The sequence below is a fragment of the Artemia franciscana genome, chromosome 3, assembly GCF_032884065.1.
Source record: "Artemia franciscana chromosome 3, ASM3288406v1, whole genome shotgun sequence".
Lineage (NCBI taxonomy): Eukaryota > Metazoa > Arthropoda > Branchiopoda > Anostraca > Artemiidae > Artemia > Artemia franciscana.
This window is the reverse complement of record NC_088865.1, coordinates 15,227,638-15,251,091: the sequence shown is the minus strand read 5'-3', so window position 1 is coordinate 15,251,091 and position 23,454 is coordinate 15,227,638. Positions and strand designations below refer to the sequence as shown.

The 23,454-nt window shown below is 35.3% G+C and overlaps 1 protein-coding gene across 4 annotated transcripts in view; it reads left to right on the top strand.

Moving 5' to 3' along the window:
* The window catches only part of LOC136024927 (E3 ubiquitin-protein ligase MGRN1-like), a 99,706-nt gene that overhangs the window by 8,124 nt on the left and 68,128 nt on the right, over positions 1-23,454 (top strand). For 2 of the 4 annotated variants that reach the window (XM_065700511.1, XM_065700510.1), the window contains exons 2-3: positions 6,093-6,211; positions 22,769-23,007. In XM_065700511.1, coding sequence (XP_065556583.1) covers positions 6,093-6,211; positions 22,769-23,007 — 358 coding nt within the window. Of the gene's footprint in view, positions 1-6,092; positions 6,212-12,531; positions 12,684-15,474; positions 21,127-22,768; positions 23,008-23,454 lie in introns of those variants that run through there. The other 2 variants (XM_065700508.1, XM_065700509.1) reach the window with 2 other exon arrangements.

Below are 23,454 nucleotides of genomic sequence, written 5' to 3'. Positions count from 1 at the left end.
ATGGAAATTTCTTGTTTCTTTTATTTAAAACCAGTTTAAACTGTTCAGTGAAAACACCTATAATTAACATTATAATTTCTATTGGATGAATTGATGTGATTGCATGTTTCAAAGGTAGCATAAACTTTAAGCTTGGTTTAGTAGAAAAGAGCGAGTTGCTTTTATGGCTTTCAAATATGTAATTATTTAGATTCAAAGGGGAGGATTAAGTTTCTACGTGTAGCCATGAAATAATTAAAAATTTAAAAATAACATTTAAGAATTGCTATTACAAAAAAAAATTAAAAGTAACAATTTAAATTAAATTACAATAATTAGACAAATGATAGAAAAATTTCTTAATTTTGATGAAAGTTGCTCCATTTTTTTCATTGCCAGATAGCTTCCCTTCTTCTTTTGTTACTTCTTTTCAAGTTTGAATAAAGACTGTATTCATTCATTGCTGTGCCGTATGAGAATCTTCTATATTTGGAAACTTTTGAGGGACATTTAGCCCAAGCAAAAAGTATCCAGAGATATGGCAAGTACAACTGATTTTAGTTGAGGCATCTTATGGGTTATGTTGTAGGCGTTATTGGGAATTAAGTTTTGATGCTTCACATTGTTTCAAGGTAGAGCATGTCTAATAAACTGATTCTTTATCAGATTATTAAAAAAAAAACTTTCCAAAAAGAGTTTTTTCAAGGAAAAGTAAAGAGCTGCATTAAAGCAGAGACGAGCAGAAATTAAGTGAAATTGCAATCAAACTTGAGAAGAACAAAAGTCACTGTGAATAAATGAAACCCAAAATAGATGGAAATTATAATGAATAATTAAGCCAAACTTAAAATGAACCACAAAGGGGATTTGGGCTAGAACCTTCTAAGAGTTCTAAAAACCAGAGCATCATTTGTACTTTATAGAAAACCATTTTTATTTCAAGCATTGGGTTTTTATTTGTTCTAACATCAGAAAAAAAGAAATAAGCTAATGAAAATAAACTAACTGTTTATGCACATTTATATTCATTCCTGTAAGTCTGGGACATTTTTGATTTATTAGCATTATAGAAGAACATTTTTTTTAAATATCTTGTGTTTTTAGCAAAGCATAAATGATGATGGGGCCTTAATAAGCTTATGGGGCGTTTCCTCATGGCGTTCCTTAAGGCGTTTCTGAGATATTGCAGATACGCCATTTCTACAACTTGTACGCACATAGGGTCCTTTGATTTAGTTCATTATGCCCCTTAACACTCCCTGAAAGTTTCACATTAAATCTCTTAACATTTTTGGACACCATGGATCAAACTTGCTTTCTTTTCTAATAATAAAACCTATCGGTAAAGAATGTGTAACTTGCATAATTAACAGGCCTTGCCACAAGGGCTGTGGTGATTTGTATCATCCCTGGATGTATAATTTTGGACCTTTCAACTATTTTGAGCATTCTCAAAATTTTGATTGCATGTGAGTAGGGCAGCTAATAAAGGTTTTAGAGGGAATTGGTTGCCCTCCAATCGCTTTTTACTCCTAAATAGGGCACTGGGACTCTCAATTTCCAATGAAATGAGCCCCCTCTGTAGTTTCTACAGCAGCTTCTTTCTTACAAAGTGACGGGGGAAAAAATAATCACACATATTATTCACATTATTAGCATTATGGTAGCATGAAAGATCTTCTGTTGCAGTTGGATGGGTAATAAATATAAACAACAAGTAGAAACAACAGGGAATTTTTTCTTGATACAATTGAACCTTAACCCTAAATGAATATTTCGACCCTATATCCAAGGGCCGTCCTCAGCAAAACAAATGAAAATATAATAGAGACTCACATTAAAATGCGACCATTAAACTAAAAAAAAAAATTCAAAATCCTTACATCAGGGAAGTTCAACCAGGGCTTGTATATCCAGTGAGGTGCAAAAAGGCAATTCATTCAAGTGAAATAAAAATTATTGAAAATATGCTTTCAATGCTAATCATGACTTTTTGTCAGCTATCCTCAAAGGTCTTTCTGTAGTAGGTTCAGTGGTAGTGTCTATTGGTTTTGTAATATAATTTGTTGAATCATTTTTAATTAAATTTCCATATAAAGTATTTAGTTATTATTAGAAATACTATTATATTATTTCTGTAGAAATACAGAAACATTATTATTTATTTTGATTTAATTTCAATTGCTTCTTGAACAACCTGTTTTATGCCTAAGTCATTGCTAATAAGGGAGGTTTCTTCAAAGAGTGTTTTATGGCTGGGGTTATCAAAAACATGGTTGCTTAAAGCAGAATCAAAAGAAATTACTTTTATTAGAATTTAAAGCTTTAGTTATGTCGTCTTAGTGCTGTTGTAGGCGTTTTTCTAAATTCTGATGGGTTCTACCAACATAGTAATTGCTGCAGTCACATGGTATTTGATAAATCCCTTTTTGGCGAGTATCTGGGGTATTGTCTTTACCAAAGTTTTGGAAATTTATTATTTTAATATATTAGTATATGCTACATACAGATTATTTTGTGTGCAGACTTTTTTTTTAATTTGTAGGGACTTTAGGGATATATGTGAGATAGATTATATTTGAGGGCTTATGGAGAGCCTCAGATGGCAAAAAACCTTTAATTTTATGGTAGTGTCTTTGTAGTGTATATCTAATTGTATTATTAATAAGGACAATGGGATACTCGTTTCCAAAAAGTATGTCTCTGATAAGGTTTAGTTCATCTATGTTGTAAGATTCAGAGCAAACGTTTACGGCACGATTGATGTGTTTAGTTACAACAGCTCTTTTAACTTGTGGGGGGTGGGGTGATTTGATTTAAAATGGAAGATAGCTGTTGTCTTGTATTGGTTTTCTGTAAATAGTAAAATCCCGTTTATCAATGCTAAGAATAATTTAGACATCTAGAAATGGTAATTTATTTGCAATTTCTATTTCTAAGGTAAACAGTAAATTTTGGTTATATGTATTAAGGTGATAATTGAGGGGATATGTATTGAGGGAAAAATATAAAGCAACTCATAGTTTTCCCCAGATATTGCGTATTTTATGTATTTTTCACCAAATTTACTATTGTTTCTCGCGGAATTTATTTATTTTTTTCTGGCTTTTTTTTGTAGTTTAGCATTTATGATATTTGAAATCTATATATATATATATATATATATATATATATATATATATATATATATATATATATATATATATATATATATATATATGTATAAACAATTGTTAATTTGATAGGCGTAATTAAAATATCAAATGCCACTACCGGAAGCCCCCCCCCCCTCGTTTCGGGCACTCTAGCTTTGGAAGAGAATTTTTCTTGTATTATTGATCCTATAAGTGATAGTCTTTATTTTTGATTTTATATAGTTGTATTTTAAACCAACTAATGAGTTTTTTTTTATAACAGTGACTTACTAACAATGGATTTCACGAATGCGAAAATATCGATTTCCGAGGTGACCTACATAAACATTCGCCAGTAACGCGGATAGAGGTGCCTTCACCGGGATACTCTTTATTTGCCGTTTAAAAGAATTACGGAACCGAAAATATATTGAATGCTTATTAAAAAGTTTGACTAAGGTCATTAAAACCTCGCGATCTATTCCTGTTGTTGAATCTTCAATTAAATTATAATATTCTTCCATTTTATTTTTTAATAATTGCTCAAATGAAGAAACTGGTTCTTGAATCTAGTAGCCTTATATGAATCACTTTAAAGTGGTAAAACTTCTATAGGAGGCGAGAGAGCTTACATCCAACTTTCCTTCAATCGAATGAATATATTTAGATTAAGCTCGCGATATGGGTGTTAAGAGGGTGAGGACCTCTTATTGCAGAAATGGTGGATTTTATGGGAAAATGTACTGTCGAATGTTGAATTATTGTGATAAAAAGTTCAACTACAGCATAAAGAATGTTTAAGGAGATTTTAGCATTCCTAAGGTGTAGGAAAGGCTCTATTTTATTTATGTCAAACAAGTACATCTGAAAAAGCCTTTATCCATGACGCATTGTAGTTCAATAGTTAAACTTGTGCATTAAGAGGGGGCGACGCTCTTTTCGGCAAAATTTAGATAACTGTATATAATATTAAAACCAAAAACCAGTGATGTGAAAAACAAGTTCTTTTCAAATGAAAGTAAAGAGTGACGTAAAACCTAAAACAAATAAACATTATACCATACATGAGGGAAGCTGCTGCCCTACAATTTGTTTTATATTATATTTGTAGGAAGTCTCTGGATAGTAATAATCAGGATAAACTATTTCTCGATAAGGTCCTGACATCTCCGTGCCACCTCCCCCTTTAGAAAAGTCTAGTTTTTTGAAAACTGGTGCACTGGAGTTTGGATTTTTTTTTATCTGAGAATGTCTTCAATGAAATATTTTGGTGATAAGGAGGGCTCATTTATATAGTAGACCCTTAGTCGAGTCTAAACATTTACTCTCCTCCTCCCCCTTTCCACCAAAAAATCCTGGCCTTAGGTTCATTGTTTGACTGATTCATTATGACTAAAATCCCTGAGTCCTTACACATAATTTGACTTCTTTTTTTCTTCCTTTTTGTTTTTAAAAGTAGTGTGATACAGAGTTTAAAAGTTTAATCATGTAGCAAAGTGTATTTGCTTTAAATAATAACATTTTTGTTCAGTCGATTTGAAAGGCTTAAAGAACGAGCGTACAGGTGTAACTAATCTAGCTTAAAAACGAGAGTGTGGGGGGCAGGTACCCCATATATTATATGTTTTTTTTGCTTTTAAGTTTTAATGTCGCTTTGTTCATTTGAAACAAATTTTTTTTAGTATAATTCTACACCGAAACCGTATTGGAAATGATATAAGACATGACAGATGAGAAAGTAGTACCAAATTGGAGTATTTTTAACACATGAACACCACATATGTTACAAAATGTGTAACAAAATCTTTAACACATGAACACCACACATGTTACAAATGTGTAAATGTAGACTCGAATTCTGTACCAGTAACTATATCCGATATAACACCTGACAGATGCAAATTAAGCGTTATCACCAGCGTGTAAAGCTTGTAATAACCAGAACAGACTTGGGTCTCTGTAACGTATATGTTACATTTGCTTCCGACGATCCAGGGTTAATCAGAAGGAGGTGATGGGAATGCAGCCCCTGCCTTTTCCTGAGTTGCAACAATCATGTATTTTAGCCTCATCAATGTTCTGGGTGCTCATTCCAGTGAGAGGTAGTCTGATTCGTTTTTTCATGTCCTGGAATGACTGGAATTTTCAAACTTCCCAGTAAAAAAGAAAGAAAAAACTTATTTTGGCACTACATAGTTTCAGTCATAGCTCCCAGTCAAAGACAAACTGAGTCGTTTAAATTAAACTTAGACTGTGAGTGGGAAAAGACGACTCGAAATTCCTGAAAGTAGTGGAAAGACAATCACAGTAAACTTTATTGTCTATGAACTTTTAGGTAATAGCATGATAAAATAGCAAAATATAATCCAGAAGTCGTTTAATGAGGGATATCTTTCCTCCTGGCCTGATTACTTCAAGCCACGCCTGTGTCCAACAGAGGATCTTCGATGTGCTCTAATATATCCCTGGCGTAATCTGATGGGTTTGGCTTTGTTCAGCTTCAGCGTCATTTTTTATAATTGGCCAGTCAGAGGAAAGACTGATGGTAGATTCGTTTTTAAATTAAGAAAAGACAAAACGTTCAAGAAGCCTAGACGTGGCTTATCTATTTGCTGAATCTGACAAAAGATAAGACACAGACAAGTGGGAAAATACTTGGAGCAAATTAGTGTTAAGAGACGCCTTTCAAACCCAGTTCTTACCATTTCAATTTTCAACTTCTATGGCACCGATGTGATCTTAAATTACAGGTTATTTATAAACTTTTTGTTCACCAACAGGCGTGATTTCTGTCTGGCTCGAGCATTAACAGAACATTGGCTAAAAAGACCACTTCTGTCTTAAGCCTAATTAACCCTAAGACCCTGAAAGTATCATGAACCTAATATCAGTGAGCTAACAAAAAAGCGAAAGTTATCGATCTTACGAATCACAAGTTCGGAGAATTTTCAATATTGTATTTGTAACTTTTTCTTGTAGGCAACTTCTTCAGTGACTATTTTATCCTTGGCGGCGAGAGATTTGACTCACACCAGCAGGAATCGTATCTTTTTGGTGATAATGGTGATCTGAATTTTATTGGCGGAAAAGCAGTTCCTGTAAGTTTTTATTTTGATAATTAAAATAAATATATAATAGTTTGATGTTTCATATGTTCGTTCTTCTAAGCACTGTAATGTAAGGGTAATTTTACCATTTTCAAATTTATATATGATGCAGGACCCTATGAAAGATTTTTTTTAGATGGGAGGGGCTTAAAAAGTAGAAATTAGTGAATTATATAGAAGGTGGGATGCTTTGGTAGGCTTTATGCCGTTACGCTTTGCTTGGCAACTTTAGCCTTGAAAATAGTCTTTGCTTTGCTCATATAGAGCGTAGCCCTTGCACCCGTATCTTCCTTGGGGCTGTCGTTCTTTGAAATTGATTGTTTCCCTTCTCATCTGATGGCTAGCTTTCGGGAATTATATATTTTACAGCAATGCTGAAGGCTCCTAGATTGTTCTGCAAAAAAGGAAAAAAAAATGCGTTTCTAGCTTCAATAGTTTTTATGGCATTTGGTATTAACCAAGTGACATATAGCAATCGCAAATTCTTTCGGTCTATCTGTCGGTCCCGGTTTTGCTACTTTAGGCACTTCCAGGTAAGCTAGGACGATGAAATTTGGCAGGCGCATCAGGGACCAGACCAGATTAAATTAGAAATAGCCATTTTCCCGATTTGACCATCTGGGAGGGGAGTGGGGGGCGGCGGTTAATTCGAAAAAATAGAAAAATGAAGTATTTTTAACATACGAACGGTTGATCAGATCTTAATGAAATTTGATGTTTGTAAGGATATCGTGTCTCAGAGCCCTTATTTTAAATCCCGACAGGATTAGGTGACAATGGGGGGGAGTTGGGAGGGGGAAACCTAAAATCTTGAAAAACGCTTAGAGTGGAGGGATCGGGATGAAACTTGGTGGGAAAAATAAGCACAAGTCCTAGATACGTAACTGACATAACCAGAACGGATCTGCTCTCTTTGGGTTAGTTGGGGGGAGGCTTAATTCTGAAAAAATGAGGCATTTTGAACTTACGAACGGGCGATCGGATCTCAATGAAATTTGATTTTAGAAGGATATCGTGTCTCAAAGCTCTTATTGTAAATCCCAACTGGATCTAGTGCCATTAGGGGGGAGTTTGGGGGGAACCTAAAATCATGGAAAACGCTTAGAGTGGAGGGACCGGGATGAAACTTGGTGGGAAAAAATAAGCAGAAGTCTTAGATACGTGATTGACATAATTGAACGGATCTGCTCTATTTGGGTGGATTGGGGCAGGGGAGGGTTTAATTCTGAAAAAATTAGAAAAAATGACGTATTTTTAACTTACGAAGGAATGATCGGATTTTCATGAAACTTCAAATTTAGAACCACCTCGTAACTAAGATCTCTTATTTTAAACCTCAACCGGATCCAGCGTCATTAGGGGGGGGGGGCAGAAATCTTAGAAAGTACTTAAAGCGGAGAGATCAGGGTGAAACTGGATGGAAGAATAAAAACAAGTCTGAGATACGAGACTGACATAGCCAGACCGGATCCGCTCTCTTTGGTGGAGTTGGGGGGGGGGGGGTATTTTGGAAAAATGAGGCATTTGTAACTTACGAACGGGTGATCAGATCTTAATGAAATTTGATATTTAGAAGGATTTTCGTTCAATTCAATGAATTGCCTCGTTTCATAACAATTTATTTATCAGTCCTGGTTGAACTTCGCTGAGGTAAGGATGCTGGGACTGTTTTGAAAAACTGTTCATTTTAGTTTTATTGATTTTATCCTCTTGTAAGTTGTTTTTTCTTATTTATATTGCTGAGGACGGCCCTTGGACATAGGGCCGAAATATTAATTCTAATTTGTTTCCCACTGTCTTTAAAAAATTCCCTATTGTTTTTCTTGTTTTTGGTGTTTGTGATGGAAAGGCAGTGTGGTCTTCGTCGTTATTTATATCTCACGAATAGGTGATCGGATCTTAATGAAACTTGATATATAGAAGGATGTTATGTCTCAGATGCTCCATTTTCGACTCAAATTGGATCCGAGGACATAGGGGTTTGGAGGAGGGAAACAGAAATCTTGGAAAACGCTTATAGTGGAGAGATCGGGATGAAACTTGATGGGAAGAATAAGCACAAATTCTAGATACGTGATTGAAATAATTGGAACGGATCTATTGTCTTTGGAGGAGCTGGGGGGGGGGTGTTAATTTGGAAGAATTAGAAAAATTGAGGTATTTTTAACTTAAGAACGGGTGACCGGATCTTAATTAAATTTGATATTTAGAAGGAATTCATGTCTCAGAGCTCTTATTTCAAATCCCGACCAGATCTGTTGACATTGGAGGCAGTTGGAGGGGGAAATCGGAAATCTTAGAAAACGCTTAGAGTGGGGGAATTGGGATGGAGCTTGGTGGATAGAATAAGCAAATGTCGTAGATACGGGATTGCCGTAACCGTACTGGATTCGCTCTCTTTGGGGGTGTTGGGGGGAGGGGTTCAGTGCTTTGGTGAGTTTGGTGCTTCTGGACGTGCTAAGACGATGAAAATTGGTAGGCGTGTCCAGGAGCTGCACAAATTGACTTGATAAAGTCGTTTTCCCAGATTCGACCATCTGGGGGGCTAAAGAGAGAGGAAAAATTAGAAAAAATGAGTTATTTATAACTTACGAGTGGGTGATCGGATCTTAATGAATTTTGATATTTAGAAGGACATCGTGACTTTGAGCTCTTGTTTTAAATCCCGACCGGCATTAAGCCTCTGATTTTCCTTTTAAATCAATCTATTGGTTCTTAGAGGTTAGGCCGTCGAAAATGTTGCACCGAATTTTTGCTGGTTTTACAATTTTTCCTAAACACGCAAAGAAAGTTTTGTATATTAATTTGTCTTACTGCTGAATTAAAACGCTCATGATAATTAGCTTTAAACCATCATGAATATTTAACCGCAAGTCTGTAAATAAAAGAAAACACAAAGACGCTGAATAATGAAAGCCCTAAGAATTTTCTGTGACTATATGTTCCAAAGCCCTATCCCAAAAAATTTCATTTTTGAGTGAATTTTGTAATTTATTCACGATTAAGGATGAAATGGGATGTTTAGTTTGTATTACTAATGCGTTTATTTTTATTTTTGTAAATCTTGTCTGTTTTAAAATTCTGGCTTTTTTTTTCTTTGAGTTGAAGAGTGCAATGAGTCTTATGCATTTTTTTTTAGACCTTAGACCTTGATCCTCTAGGCGCTTAGGGCATCCATAAAGAGTCATGAGTCATTCCTCATTGCTGCGGCTGCCAAGACATCCTTCTATTCAGGTTGAAACAAGACATTGAGATTTGGGACATCAGTTCAATAGCTACTTTTTACGGTGTTTTAAGGGCGTCCATTTCTTCTGGTACCGCATGGCTGCCTCCGGAGGACACCTTTGGCAATTGAATTTTTTGACAAACGAATCACATGCCCGAGTTATCTCTATTTCTGAAACTTGAAAACCAGTAGTCAGTGGCTGAGACATCTCCTGTCATAGTGTAGCGTTCATTTTTTTTTGGGGGGAGGGGGGTTCAATGGGTATTTAGAATGTACCCTAAACACATATTTTGAAACAATAGGAGTTGCCTTTTTAAGGCGTATGTGTAAGTGCCACGTTTTTGAACCATAACAAAGCGTCAAGAGGAGGTTGCTGTTGAACAGGGTCAGCTTGAGTCAGAGAGAATTTCTGCTGGCTTCGCCGAACTTGGTCAGTTGCCTGAAAGATATATTTGCCTGGCCAATTCTGAGCTTGACTTCTGTGTGACAGGTACTGGTTTTGTGGATGGTGCTGCCTAAGTACTTGAACTCCACGACTTGCTCATTGGTCGGGTTTGCACCGCGTAAGCGGATTGGAGATCCAGTGTTGGTCTTATTTTTTGTTTTGATGGCAGTGATTTTGAAACAGAAAGGTCTGGTAGCAGCTTTGGGTTGGTTGAGATATTGCTTTTTCTTGCAGGTATCTAGGAGACATAATCTGCTAAGTCTATATCTCTGAGTCTCTTATTTTCCAACTGGATTTCATGGTCGTCCCAGCTCTAAAAAAATATAGTTGGCGATGAGGATGAATGACAGTGGTGATAGCATACAACCTTGCTTCACCCCTGTAAATATATGGAAACAGGTGTTCCCATCTCATGTCTTCACGTAGTATTCTTTATCATTGTGGAAAGCTTCTATGATTTGGACGAGCTTGTCGGAGATCCCGTAGTATCGGAGTACCTAACAATAGGCTCGGTGATCTGCAGAGTCAAACGCTTTCTTGAAGTCTATGTAGACTAAGTACGGCTCATTTCATGCCGCTCATTACTACTTATTCTAATAGCATTAACTTACTTCTTCTAAGAGCATTCTAAAAGTGAATGAGATTTGTGCACGAACGATTCGTTCAGAATCCGTACCGCTCCTCCCAAAGATGGTCATTTAGTGCTGGTTGGATCTTACTAACCAGGATAGTAGCTAATGGTCTACAAAGTATTGAGACTAGGGTGGTACTGATACCTCTCCAGTTTTCACACTTTGCAGCATCGCCTTTTTTGAATATTTTTGCCAGTTTGCTTTTCTTATAGTCTTTAGAAATTTTTCTGTTCTCCAGATTATCGTAAAGGGCACTCTCCACGCAGTTATACATACAGCTATAGAGCAATTTATCATCTCGGGCGTAATCTGATTTTCTCTTTGGGACTTGCCGGACTTTAGCTTTTTAGCTGCCTTTAGTATCTCCCCTTTAGAAGCTAATTCAATATCAATGGCTAGGCTTAGAAATGGTGCATATTGTCAATCTGGAGCAGTGACAGTCTATTTGGAAAAGATTCAGAATGCGTCTCCCAGGCTTCATTTACTTTGTCATGGTCAGTAAGGAGTCTTCCAGTCTCATTCTTGAACGTTTTCCAACTATCTCGTTCGTGATGCAGTATACTGAGTGGGAGTCTCCCCGTCTATCAGCTTCTTCAGCCTCCTCTGGTTTCAGTCCAGATTCCAGATTCCAATCAGATTCCAGGACTCGGCGGAGATCCATGTTCTTTTCGGCAACCAAGTGTTTATTGGTGGTATCACTGAAAGTTTGTGTGATAACCGTAAAAGCCGTCTCCTGGTCTTCATCATTCAGTGGACTGAGGACTTCGGACCTGTTGGTGAGCTTTAGCGCTAACTGCAACCTGATTTCTCGATCGTTCAGTTTATTACCATCGTAAGGGACGTTGCCTTGCTGTCTACACTTATCATGGATCTGACAGTTTAACTCTGATTTTTGCAACCGTAAGGCTATGGTAAGAAAAGATATCAGTGCATTCAAATGTGCGTACGTCGCACAGCAATGTTTGCCACTTTTTACTTATCAGAAAATGGTCGATCTGGTTTCTCGTACGTTTGTCAGGTGAAGTCCAAGAGTACTTGTCGATATTTTTGTGGACGGAGAGAGTGCCACCAACAATTAATCCATTGGACTGAGCCATTTCTGCTTGCACCTCTATTTGCTTTGTGTCTTCCAACCCCATGGTTGCCCAGGACTTCGGCACGATAGTCTCCATCGTTGCCACCGTTCGCATATAAACCCCCCCTGACATCGAGGATGTCAGATCTGGGTACATCTTTGAGGAAAGAGTTCAATCCATTATAGAAAGTGTCTTTTTGGTCATCTTTGGCTTCATAGCTTGGTGAATGGACGCAACCTGGGTCATTTTGGCATGCTTCCCGTGGAATCAAGCAGTCATAATATGGTTACTCACGGTTTTCCAGCTAATCAGTGATTTTTTCACAGGTTTGGAATGACTGGCCACTCTAGTTTCGCGTCTTGTTTCTTGGCCACTGAAGATTAGAAGATGTTTTCACTGCTGAGTAGTTGCTTTCCGTTTCCCAGCCATCACATTTCCAAGAAGACCATTATATCTAATCGATAGCGGGTCATCAGCTTCTCCAACTGCTCTTCCTTTGGTAGCTGTGCCAGCGTTCAAGCGCTAGGTATTTGACATTCAAATCCCAAATACCTTTGACATAGGTATTTGGTATTTTCGCATTAAAAAATCTTTCCGTTGGGTGGGTGCAGGAATCGTCATCGAAAAGGGAATTCCGGCTATTTTCTTCTTTGATGTTTCTTTTGCAGGCTATATTTCCCCAGACCCTGGTTCTGAGTTGCAAGCCTACTGCCCACCCTCCTCCTTTGGAGGCATGGGACTGTCAACAGGCTAACCATAAAATTCGAGATGCCCACAAGTAAAATTTTTATTTGCGAATTGTCAGTACTTTTTATAACTCGTTTGTAATGAGCATGAGTTAGTTTCTAAATGCAGATATTGTTCATTGGAGAATATGTGGTTTGCTATCAGATTTTACCATATTTGTTTGGCGTGCACGTAATAGATGAAATAGAACGAAGAGAAATTCTATTAATTGTAACAAAAGATCTGAAAAGAACAGATGAAACAAATGCAAGTGTTTTCATTTTATAGTAAATGCCACTTGAAACCTGATATGCTTGCTTTTTGGATATATGAAGAGCTTATATTCTAGATAAATACGGTACGTTTCCAAATTGTTTTTAAATAAGGCAAAAATATTTAGAGTTTTGTTAGATATTATGTAACTTTGATTGGGGCATTCAGAAGCAGAATAGATCAACTCGGCTTTTTTTTTTCTTTTGAAATTCTTTTTCCGAGGGATATTGATAAATCGTAATTTATATGTTTTTGAGGAAATTCCCTAAAAATAATGGTCAATACATTAAAATGAGAAATGATAAGAATGGTAATGAAAATGGTCAACAAATTCATTGAAAAATGAATTATCTTTTTAGATACCAACTTGAGCGACTCCATGCTAAAACGTTCTTAAATTCATCATCAGCATTCAAGTACCATACTTGCAAATAACAAACGTGTTTTTGGTAAAATGATTGGTATTTCTTATTCAACCCGCCCAGTTTATCTTCTTTCCAGTTTATCTTCTTTCCTACTTTTCTCTGCGGCTTTTTTAATCTAGTTAATTAATGTGGCAGGTGAATAACTCAGTTCATAGTTATATTGAAATAATACTTACTTATAAACTATCAAACATTTTAGTGAATGTTCCTTAGATGATTTTCTCGCTATGTCCAAGGTCCAAATAAGTCAAATGATACGTTTTGATTCATTTTTTGACTTCAAAAGAACTTTCAGAGTAAGGATGTTTTATTCGCTTTAATAACTCTCAAAACTTTCATCTTTGTTTAAGGGGCCTGGAAGTAGAACTCTCTGCTGGGCCACCATGCAAAAAGTGGGGTAGCAAAGTAGCAATGCTACTTGGCAGTTTTCAAATTTGTTGACAGATTTGGTCAGAAATACTTTTTTAATATATAAAAATAATTTTTGCTCAATGAAAAGCTTTCAAAACACAAGTTGTGCTCTGCTGTGCAAAAAGTAGGGTAGCATAGGAGCAATGCAGCCTGGCAGGTTACATGGCCTAGTAAGATTTGTTGCCAGATTTTGTCTAAAAATACCAGTGCTTCCACTATCCCCAAATTATTGGTGATTTCCCCAAAAATCTGTCTTTTCGAACAAAAATTGCTTCCCCAAAAATCCTTTTTTGTTCAGGACTGTCAGCCGTAGTGATTTATCACTAGTAACAATCCACCCCTAGTAGCTATCACTCTCAGGTAACTTGACACAATTTTTTCACTACTTTCCACGCTGCTGCTTTTTAAAACTTTCAAACTAAAAGCTCACTGAATTTGAATTTCACTATATGAAAATTTACTTTCAAGTTGTTGTTATCCTCTGTCTTGAAAAACTGTAAGACGCGACTTACAGTTTTCATCTGTTTTATCAGCCGTTTCGTTTTATCGGATTAGTTTTCTTATACATATCTGCATGCAAAGAGAAGATTACCATTATTAGCCTATTATTTTTATTATTATTATTATTATTATTATTAATTATTATTATTATCATTATTATTATTATTATTATTATTATTATTATTATTATTATTAAGGGGGAACTCGCGTAACTGGTGGCCAATTCATGAAAATGTGGTGGGGGTGGGGGCAAACCCCATTTTTCAAAATCAAGAAAGGAGGAATTTTTTTGTTTGATTTATTCAGTGAAAACACCAGGAAAGTGTTTTTCAATGAACCTACAGAAGAAACGTATCTCAAAATCTAGGAGGCGAGGAGCAAAATTTTTACAAAGGTTTCCGTTGGGTTATTGCTTTCCCTTCAGACGTGGTAATTTTAGATATGGCTTCCCTATCTCTCTATTGTTCTCTTTTTTAGAAATGTCTTCCTTTTTTTTCATGTTCAAATAGTATTTCCCCCCATTCTCAGAACCCCACCCGCCAGCTTCAGGTTGGGCAGACAATCCTCACTCCTCAAAAGAAAATGGGAGCCACCCATGCCTATTAGGCATGGTTCTCGCAAAAGAACTTCTTACCTGGTTCTCACAAAAGAACTTTTTTCTCTCACCTCTGTTTGCTTGTCAAGGGATATTTATATTTCAGTGGGATTAACCCCACGGATATGATTTTGGCAACCATTACTTGTCAGACTCTGGGGAGAACGGTCAGTGACTTGACGGTGACTGAAATTAGAAGTATTTGGCAACTATCTATGCCCACACTGTAGAGGCCTCAATGTGAAGGCTAGCACCAGCACCCCTAAAGGGGAAATAAGGAGAACTGTCCAAGACTTGTCTGAAGAACCTCCCAAGGTATTTTTGAAAGTTTGGGAACTAAAACAAATTGTGATGGTTTTCAACCCTACACCAATCTTCAGATTACATACGGGATCCCATCCTTAAAGGCATTGTCAATTTGAAAGTGTAGCATATATTTAAAGCATAGAAAAAGCTTGGACACAAAAATGAACATGTGTTAGATACCTGCTGCCAAACAATACAAAAACTGCAATGATTTCTCTAATGAAGAGAATGGCTGGGTGCGGAGGGAGGGGGTGGGGTTTCCAGAAGGCTTGTGACAAACAGAAAAACGGACGTAATTGCTCCAACAAATACATATCAATTAAATCACTTAACTTTTTCGTAGTTTTCTTAATTATATTTAGATATTACTAATTACATTCCTTTTCAAAACTATGTGTGTAAAGTATTCTAATTGCAAAGACTGTTGTTGCCCCTCTTTTCAGAAAAGTAATTATTGTTGTGCTCTAATGTTATTATTTCCGCTCAAAACTACTTTGTTCTTTCTTGAGAGTGAGGGGGACGACACAGAAAGCAAGAAATTAGAGATGGTATGGAAAGATGACTATCTCACTATTGCGTTCTTAATTTTTTTTGTCACTTTCTATATTTCATCACTAATTTCTTGTATTCTTTTCTAGGGCTATTTGTTTAAACCCTTTTGGTTGTTGCGATCCATTGGAATGAAGTCGTTAGTTTTGCTTTTAATTGTTGCTGCCTTAGTTCCGTCCGCCGCATCTGCAAGCATTTTTGACGACGAATTTCCTGCCCTCTACAATGCTAGTGATAAATTAGTTATTTTAAGCAAAGACAATTTTTACCCAAAAGTGTTAAATGACACCGAGCACGTGTGGCTTGTGGAGTTCTACAGTAGCTGGTGTGGACATTGTCAATATTTTGCACCAATATTTAAGGAATTCGCAAAGCGCGTGCAACCTTGGAGCAAGTTGGTTAAAATTGGTGCAATCGATTGTGCCAATGAAAATAATACAGAAATATGCCGTGATTATGACATAATGGGCTACCCAACTATGAGAGTGATTCATACAAATGCTACTAAAAGAACTTTGGGTGAAGATGTAAAAGGCTCTCGAGATGTGCAGGGCTTAGTGGAATCCTTAGTCCTGTATTTAGCAGCACAGCAGAATATTGGAAATGCTTCCTCTACGTGGCCGAATATTCAGCCCGTGACTGCTAAAAATATTGCTGAACTCCTGAGATTGTCGAATACTAGTAAAACGGTTGTAATTGTGACAGGTGATATTGTTGAAGCTCAGAAAATAATATTAGATGCATGCGGGGTACCAGAAATGCCACCAATTCTGTGTGTTCCACAAACTAACTTGAATCTTCTTAAAGCGCTTAATGCAAGTACAGCTCCATCCGTTTTCGAGATCAGTAAAACGGGTGCTGTTTTACCGCTGAATATTTCTTCTAAAGACTATAAAAATATATTGAAGGAATTACAGAAAAGATATATAGGAGACACGGATTTAATTTCGGTGGTGAGTGAAAAAATAAAAGAGAGTAAGACAGAAGAAACAACATCGATTTACCCTCTTAAACCACTTACTCCAGATGTGACTTACTTGATAGATATTGAAAAGGGGCTTAAATATCTGTTGGAACATGAAGTAGCCTTGTTGAGAGTAGTGACTGGAGAAAAATTAGAAGCGTTGAAGAATTTTATGCTCGTCTTGAACAAATACTTTCCCGCTCGTAAAAGAGTTGGAGAATACTTAGAAATTGTAATGAATTATATTAATAAACACGCTGATGGGTTTAAAGGTGAAGAATTTGGTGAAAAACTAAAGCTTTACGAACAAAAATACACTCCTGAATGGAAGAATTTAGAATGGAAAGGATGTAAAGGGTCAAGGCCTGTTTATCGTGGGTATCCATGTAGCCTGTGGACAATGTTTCATACTTTAAGTGTTTCTTCATATCTTGACCCCCACTCCAAAGAGCCGCTAGAAGTTTTGAAAGCTATTAAAGATTACGTAAAGTATTTCTTTGGCTGTCGAGAATGTGCTACTCATTTTCTAAAAGTAGTTAATGAAACTTTGTCGCAAGTTAAAACTAAGGAAGACGCTGTATTATGGCTTTGGAAAGCCCATAACAAAGCAAACATTCGACTTTCTAAAGATGTTAGTGAAGATCCAAAATATCCAAAAATAGAATTTCCCTCCCGTATAAAGTGTCCTTTGTGCCGAGTTGATAATAAATGGAACGAAAAAGAAGTGGTGAACTATTTAGTTGAACTTTATAGACGAGAGAATTTGAGTTTTGAAGGTTTAAATGATTCGAAACGTGTTTTTTATAACGGGATTAGCAACAGACAAGAAAGGGAATTGCTTGAAGTTGGAGAAGGGCTGAGAGAAAGGTGGAAAATCAAGAGATATTCGAAACCTTCCAAGCTCCCTAATAGATTTGTTTTTGAAAGAAAGGAATATTTTATGAAGCCTGAGCCTGAAACAAATTCGGCTATTTCATTTTTTGATTTATTATTTTATGTTTGTTTTTATGCATTTGGTGCCTTTTGCTTTTTGTTCTTTGTTGTGAGAGTTCTACTTCGTAAGCAGTATCGAAGAAAGTTGTATTTTTATGATGAATATGGTAAGATTTAATCCTTTTTTTCTGATATCGAACTTTACTTGGCTGTGTCAGTAGAGTACGTTTGTGCAAGTTTATATTGTCTCTTATTATCTTTTTTTTTGTTATCTCTTTTTTTGTCACATACATCATAAACATGTTGACATCCGCATCAGAAGTGTTCCAAATATTCTTTGGAACTCTTTAGAAATTCAAGTTATGTTTTTTTTCTTGGAAAACTACAAGAAAAAGCTCAACGTTTAGCAAATTCTCTATGAATTAAAGTTCATACCAGTTGATGCTAAAAAAATTATAATGCTAAATAAATTAAGCTGTCAGGATTATATCTCCCAAAAGCTTTTGTTTAATATGAAATAATTTGTGTTTGTCATATCAATTCATTTTTTTCCAGTGTATGGTTATTACTCATCTGTTGTGTCCCCTTTTGTAGTTATAACCAGTTCTCGCGCGTACAAAACAGGCTTTTTATCTACTTAAATAAGCGCTAATACACAAAGAGGCTTATGATTTTATTAGATTTGTTTATAAATACTGTCATTGTTCTTCCACATTTTTAGCAACACTTGCGCACCTGCATTTACGACAAAAAGAATTAGAGGGGAAAAAGATAAAGCAACTTATAGTTTTCCCCAAATATTGCACATTTTATGTGTTTTTCACCAAATTTGCTATTGTTTCTCGCGGAATTTGTTTATTTTTTAAGATTTTTTTTGTAGTTTAGCGTTTATGATATTTGAACTCTTTATATATATATATATATATATATATATATATATATATATATATATATATATATATATATATATATATATATGTATATTATATATGTGTACGTGTATTAACAACTGTTAATTTGATAGGCGTAATTAAAATATCAAATGTAACTACCGGAAGCCCCCCCCCCGTTTCGGGCACTCTTGCTGTGGAAGAGAATTTTTCTTGTATTATTGATCCTATAGATGATAGTCTTAATTTTTGATTTTATATAGTTGTATTTTAAACCAACTAATGATTTTTTTTTTTATAACAGTGACTTACTAACAATGCATTTCACGTAGTTTTACATAAGTAACCAACCCCCCCCCCAACCAAAAGAAAAAGAAAAAACCTGATTAGAAGCATTATCTCACTCCGATGACCCAGTGTTGCAGAAAACATCAAGAACACCAGTAACAGTCCGTAAGGGGGTATTTGCTCCCTTCCGCCGGGTCCAGGAAGAATTAGGTCTAATGTATCATTTTGTAACATTAGCAACAAACATAAAATCCATAAAAAAAAATCCTACTTTCTCGTAAAAATTTTGACAGTTGTCGAAACATCCAATTTTTAGCTTAATTTTGCAGTAACAATTCAAAGCACCTGGTAACTCATTTAATTTCAGTTTCTCGTATTTCATATAATTTCTGTTCGTCATTATAGAACACAATTTAATTTATTCATACACAATTCATTGCGACTGTCACCATAGTGGTTATAGTTACTCTTATATTATATTCGAAATGCTTTGACCTTCTTTCTTCTCAGTCTAAAGTTCAAATAAATAGAATTCGTGTGACCTTAGTCACACCTTCCAAATTAGTGTTTTTGGTGCTTGATTTTAACGTCACATTCTCGCTAAAGAAGTTGACAATTGAAATAAAAAAAAAAAACTTTTTTCTGAAAGCCTGTATCAACGCTAATTTCTTCCGAAATATTTTCTACCAACACTGAATCTTCTCTATCTTCTGCTAAATGTATATCTTCTTCTGTCTATCTCTACTAGGTTCAGCAAACGCTTAAGAAAGCAGCTATTTCGAACATCTGTCTCTACATATTAAAAAAAAATTCACTCGTTACGTTTGAAAGTACAACACATCTTAAGTCACAGTATATTAAGTCTTGGTGTTATTTTGTAGGTTATTCTGTTTTACCAGAAAGTGCGAAATTGATGTTTCTCCTTTCAATGTAGCATTATGTTCCAAAATTAAGTTAGGTTAAATGGGTGGTTTGAATTTTTTTCTTGACGGCGTTGCAATACAAGTCCTTGTGGCTAAAGTATCTCGAAGTTTCCACGGCCAAAGTTTTTGTTTCTTTATATTAGTATAAACTTTGCTATTAATGTCTTCTCAATGCGTAAATTAGTTGAACCAAATAAATGCAAGTAAATGATTGATAATGTAAGCTTCAGTTTGTATTTTGCTTCGTCAGTAAAGAAAATTAGTCCGCTATTATGTAGCTTTTTTTAGATTTTGGCTTATTAACAATTAGAGTTCTACCTACAAGCCAAACTTTTTTTTTTATATGTATTCTCATCAGTCATTCTGTTGCTAGAAGAAGTTTTACCCCATTTTACGAAAAGGTTTTGGCTTATTTATGGCTAAAATAATTTTTTGTTTTAGCCTAATTTCAAGTCAACAGCGCTCAAGTTTTGTACTACTGTTAAAAGACTAATTTCAGCGGAGTTTTGGGGCCTCACAGACCTTGATAACATTCTTATTTAACTTAATAGTGATTTTGCTTAAAGGACCTACAGTTGTGGCTTAGTTGTTTGATTTAATTTGGGAAGTAGAATCGTTACCCCCCCCCCCACCCTCTTGACCACAGTCCACGCTCGGTATAGATTAGTTTGTGTAGACCATGCCTCCAAGAAAGATGGTAAGATCTCGCTAAACCTTTAGATGCCTACGTATCAATTTTTCAAGGTTTAAAACAAAATATGAACAAGCACATATGTTTTAAAGGAGAAATTTTAAGCTGTTATTTTACTTGTATGTCTATTGATTTTAAACGGCTAAACTATAACAACTTAAAATGCCATTAATAGTGTGTTTTAGTTTGGAGTCAAGTTTACTGTTTGATGCATTGGGGACTAATGAAATTGACTAGTTTGAAAGACATTGAGTGCTAGTTAGTCGGTCAGAACTCGGATCGTTCAAGTCTATAAAACAAACAACTTGGAAACTAAAAAAAGAAAATATTCCTTGTTTTAAGATAAGATTATGTTTGCCCGCTTACAAACATCTAAAAAGGAATTGGAGTAGATAAGGTGAAAAGGAATAAGAATAGACCAACCAAAATTCAACTTCTATTCAAGAGAAAAATAGAATCAAAAATTATTCCAAACCACCCTCATAAAATAATAGGGAAAGACAAAAACCATCGAGACTTCTGCTGTTAACGTTGCTCAGAACAACTAATATTTTTCTAAAATGAAACTATTTTGGAAACGTTTTTAATTCTAATCTACTAATCATTTGCTAGAACAAGTGTCCATGGTTTTAGGTTTATTTAAGTGTTCGAGTCTTAATATAAGTGTTCGATCACTAAGAATAGTCTTAGTGAAATTGGCATTTAAATGCAAATCGTTTAACATTCAATTGCCTCACTTTTTTTCCATTTGTTCAGGAAATATCTTTATAAAAGTTAAAAGTTGTGAAAATCAACTGGATTGATGCTAGAAAATAAAAAATGAGCTTGATCGATTTAATTTCTGAATGGCTTAACTTATACTTTTAATGTTATTTATTTGTGATATGGAAACAGATCTGTGTGTAAAAGACTGTATATTAGTCTGGAACAATGAGTCCTGCCATTTGTTATGCTTTTTAATCGGAGGATTTTGTCTTGGTTGTGGATAGTTCTTATATTAATATATTAGCCAATTTGGAATTTTGTCATTATTAAAAATGTACTATCCCACAGTTTTTGGCTTTGTGTTGAGACTAACTAGGACATATAGGTTTTACCCTAGCTAAAAAAAAGTTTTAGTATTAACAATGTATCCAGCGCATCATCTGTCAAACATTCCAGTAGATAATATTGGTGAAATTCAGGCTGTCTGTGAAGTAGGATATACTACAGTCTTCGTATGATTACTGCTAGATCATACATATTGAGATATGACGCTTCAAGTTTATTCCAGACCCTACTCAAAGGTCAATTGAGGTAGGCCTACCTGAGCTCCCATCAGAAGATGCATTGTGGAATCTTGATGGTTTTAAAGTAAAATGGCTAAACCTTCCAAATATCTATTTCAGGAAGAAACTTAAACGTTGTGTAGAATATTTATTTTCTATCTTAAATTGAAAATTGCAATTAGTACAAAACTTAGGAGCAATAAACATGAGTTATAAACATGATTGTTTAAAAAGTTAACAATAATATCACAATTTTTGTAATTTTGCAAACCTTCAGTTTTTCTTCCTTTTTTAAAATTTCGACAAGTATATCCCAGACCAATGGATTTAATATTGACTTTTCGGAGTAAATTAACATCGATTATTTAAGTATTTATCAATCGCTTTTGTCGAAAGGCAGATTTTTGCCAACTTGAATACTGAAAAAATAGTTCAACGCTGACAGACGTGACTGCAAGGGCCATCTAGACTTTTGGTAAATCTGAGTTTGTGCAGCGTATAACTAGCCATTTCTGGCATAATTCAGAGATATAACCTGTTAATAGTATGGCGAAATAATTATATGCCACATTTAGGGCTAAGGCATATTTATGATGATTTTGGGTACACTTTTTGTTTTTGTTCTGTTATCTTTTCAAATATTCTGAAGTAAGCTCTTTCAGTGTTAGTCCTGAGATTAGACTTGGCGCACTGGACTCAACTGCTTCGACAGACTTTTGCTAGCATCAGAGTTTTAGCGTTTAATATATTGTCGAAAAAAACCTTTTCTAAAGCTATTTTTCTCTCTTTCTCTCTCTTATACACGCACTCTCCCTCTCTCACCCCTTTCTCTCTTTCTTTATTTTTTCCCTTGCACAGTAAACCGCGGTAAATTGCTTTTGCCCTTTACTGCTTAAAATTGAGGCAGAATACATAGATCTCACCAATGGCCTCCAAATTTTATACCAAACATTCCAAATTTCTTTTTCTTTATTTAATAGTATGTGCGCATTTTTCCTTATATGATTTTAAAAGTAATAGCGTCAATACAATTTGACCTTATGTATGCATATTGTACTTTCACAAATTAAAATATATACATATTTCGATATTTTTTTTTCGTTCAAGAGTATTACATGTAATTAAAGTCATTTATTATTTTTTTAAGACTATGTTTCAGAATTAAACTATTCATATTGATAATTCGTTATTTGTGATTGCTCTCAGCCTAAAATACCAGATATTAACAAAGTTAGCCCCGAAATGCCTGGTGCATACATGGCGCTAAACATCTTAGTATGTTGTGCACTTTGAGTATACAAGTTAATTAAGTTTTTGTGTTACCCGTTCTCTTGGAAAGAAAATAAAAACGAATAGTTAATTATCATCAATGACAATTGAACTATGGCACACTCCCTTAGATTTAGAGCCAGTATTTTCATTTCAGTTTCCATACCCTAGTGTTCAGTCGGGAGAACCGACAAAATGTTTAAAAGCCCTTGTTCATATTCGTCGAGAATCGGTGCGACTCGTCAAAGCAGATGTCGGAGCAGTTGGAGCCCAATTCAGTGATTTAAAAGCTGATGAACCTGTATACAACTTTGAGTTTGTTTTTGATTCAGATGTCAAATGTTCTGCCAAAATTCAAATCTTATGCGTCGAAGATGCAACACCAACTGGTGTAATGTAAGTAACCTATTGTTTTTTGCTGAACTTGCAGCAACCCATACCTGATATCTGATACGAGGAAAGCGGGTATATAAAAAGCTGGTCTTCTTAGACAATGTGGGAAACTAATGAAAAAGGAAACCGAAGCTCGTTTCTGAGAAAAGAAATAAAATCCAAGAGTAAAAAAAAAATCACCCAGCAATATCCCAAGGCTAATTATAGAGATTTAATCGAAATGCTGTTTGAAACTTATTTCCATAAATATTACCATGGTGCTTATGTAACACAACCCTAGGGACACCTCGCTGTTCATGATGTATTACTATAATGTCAATATGAGACAATCCTAGGCACTTATCCTTCTGCCTTCAAAGTTTTACTAGAATTCTAAATCAGAATTACCATTTATAATTTTTAATAAATCTTATGGTTCACCTGCCAGAATCCCAAATTAGAAAGATATCT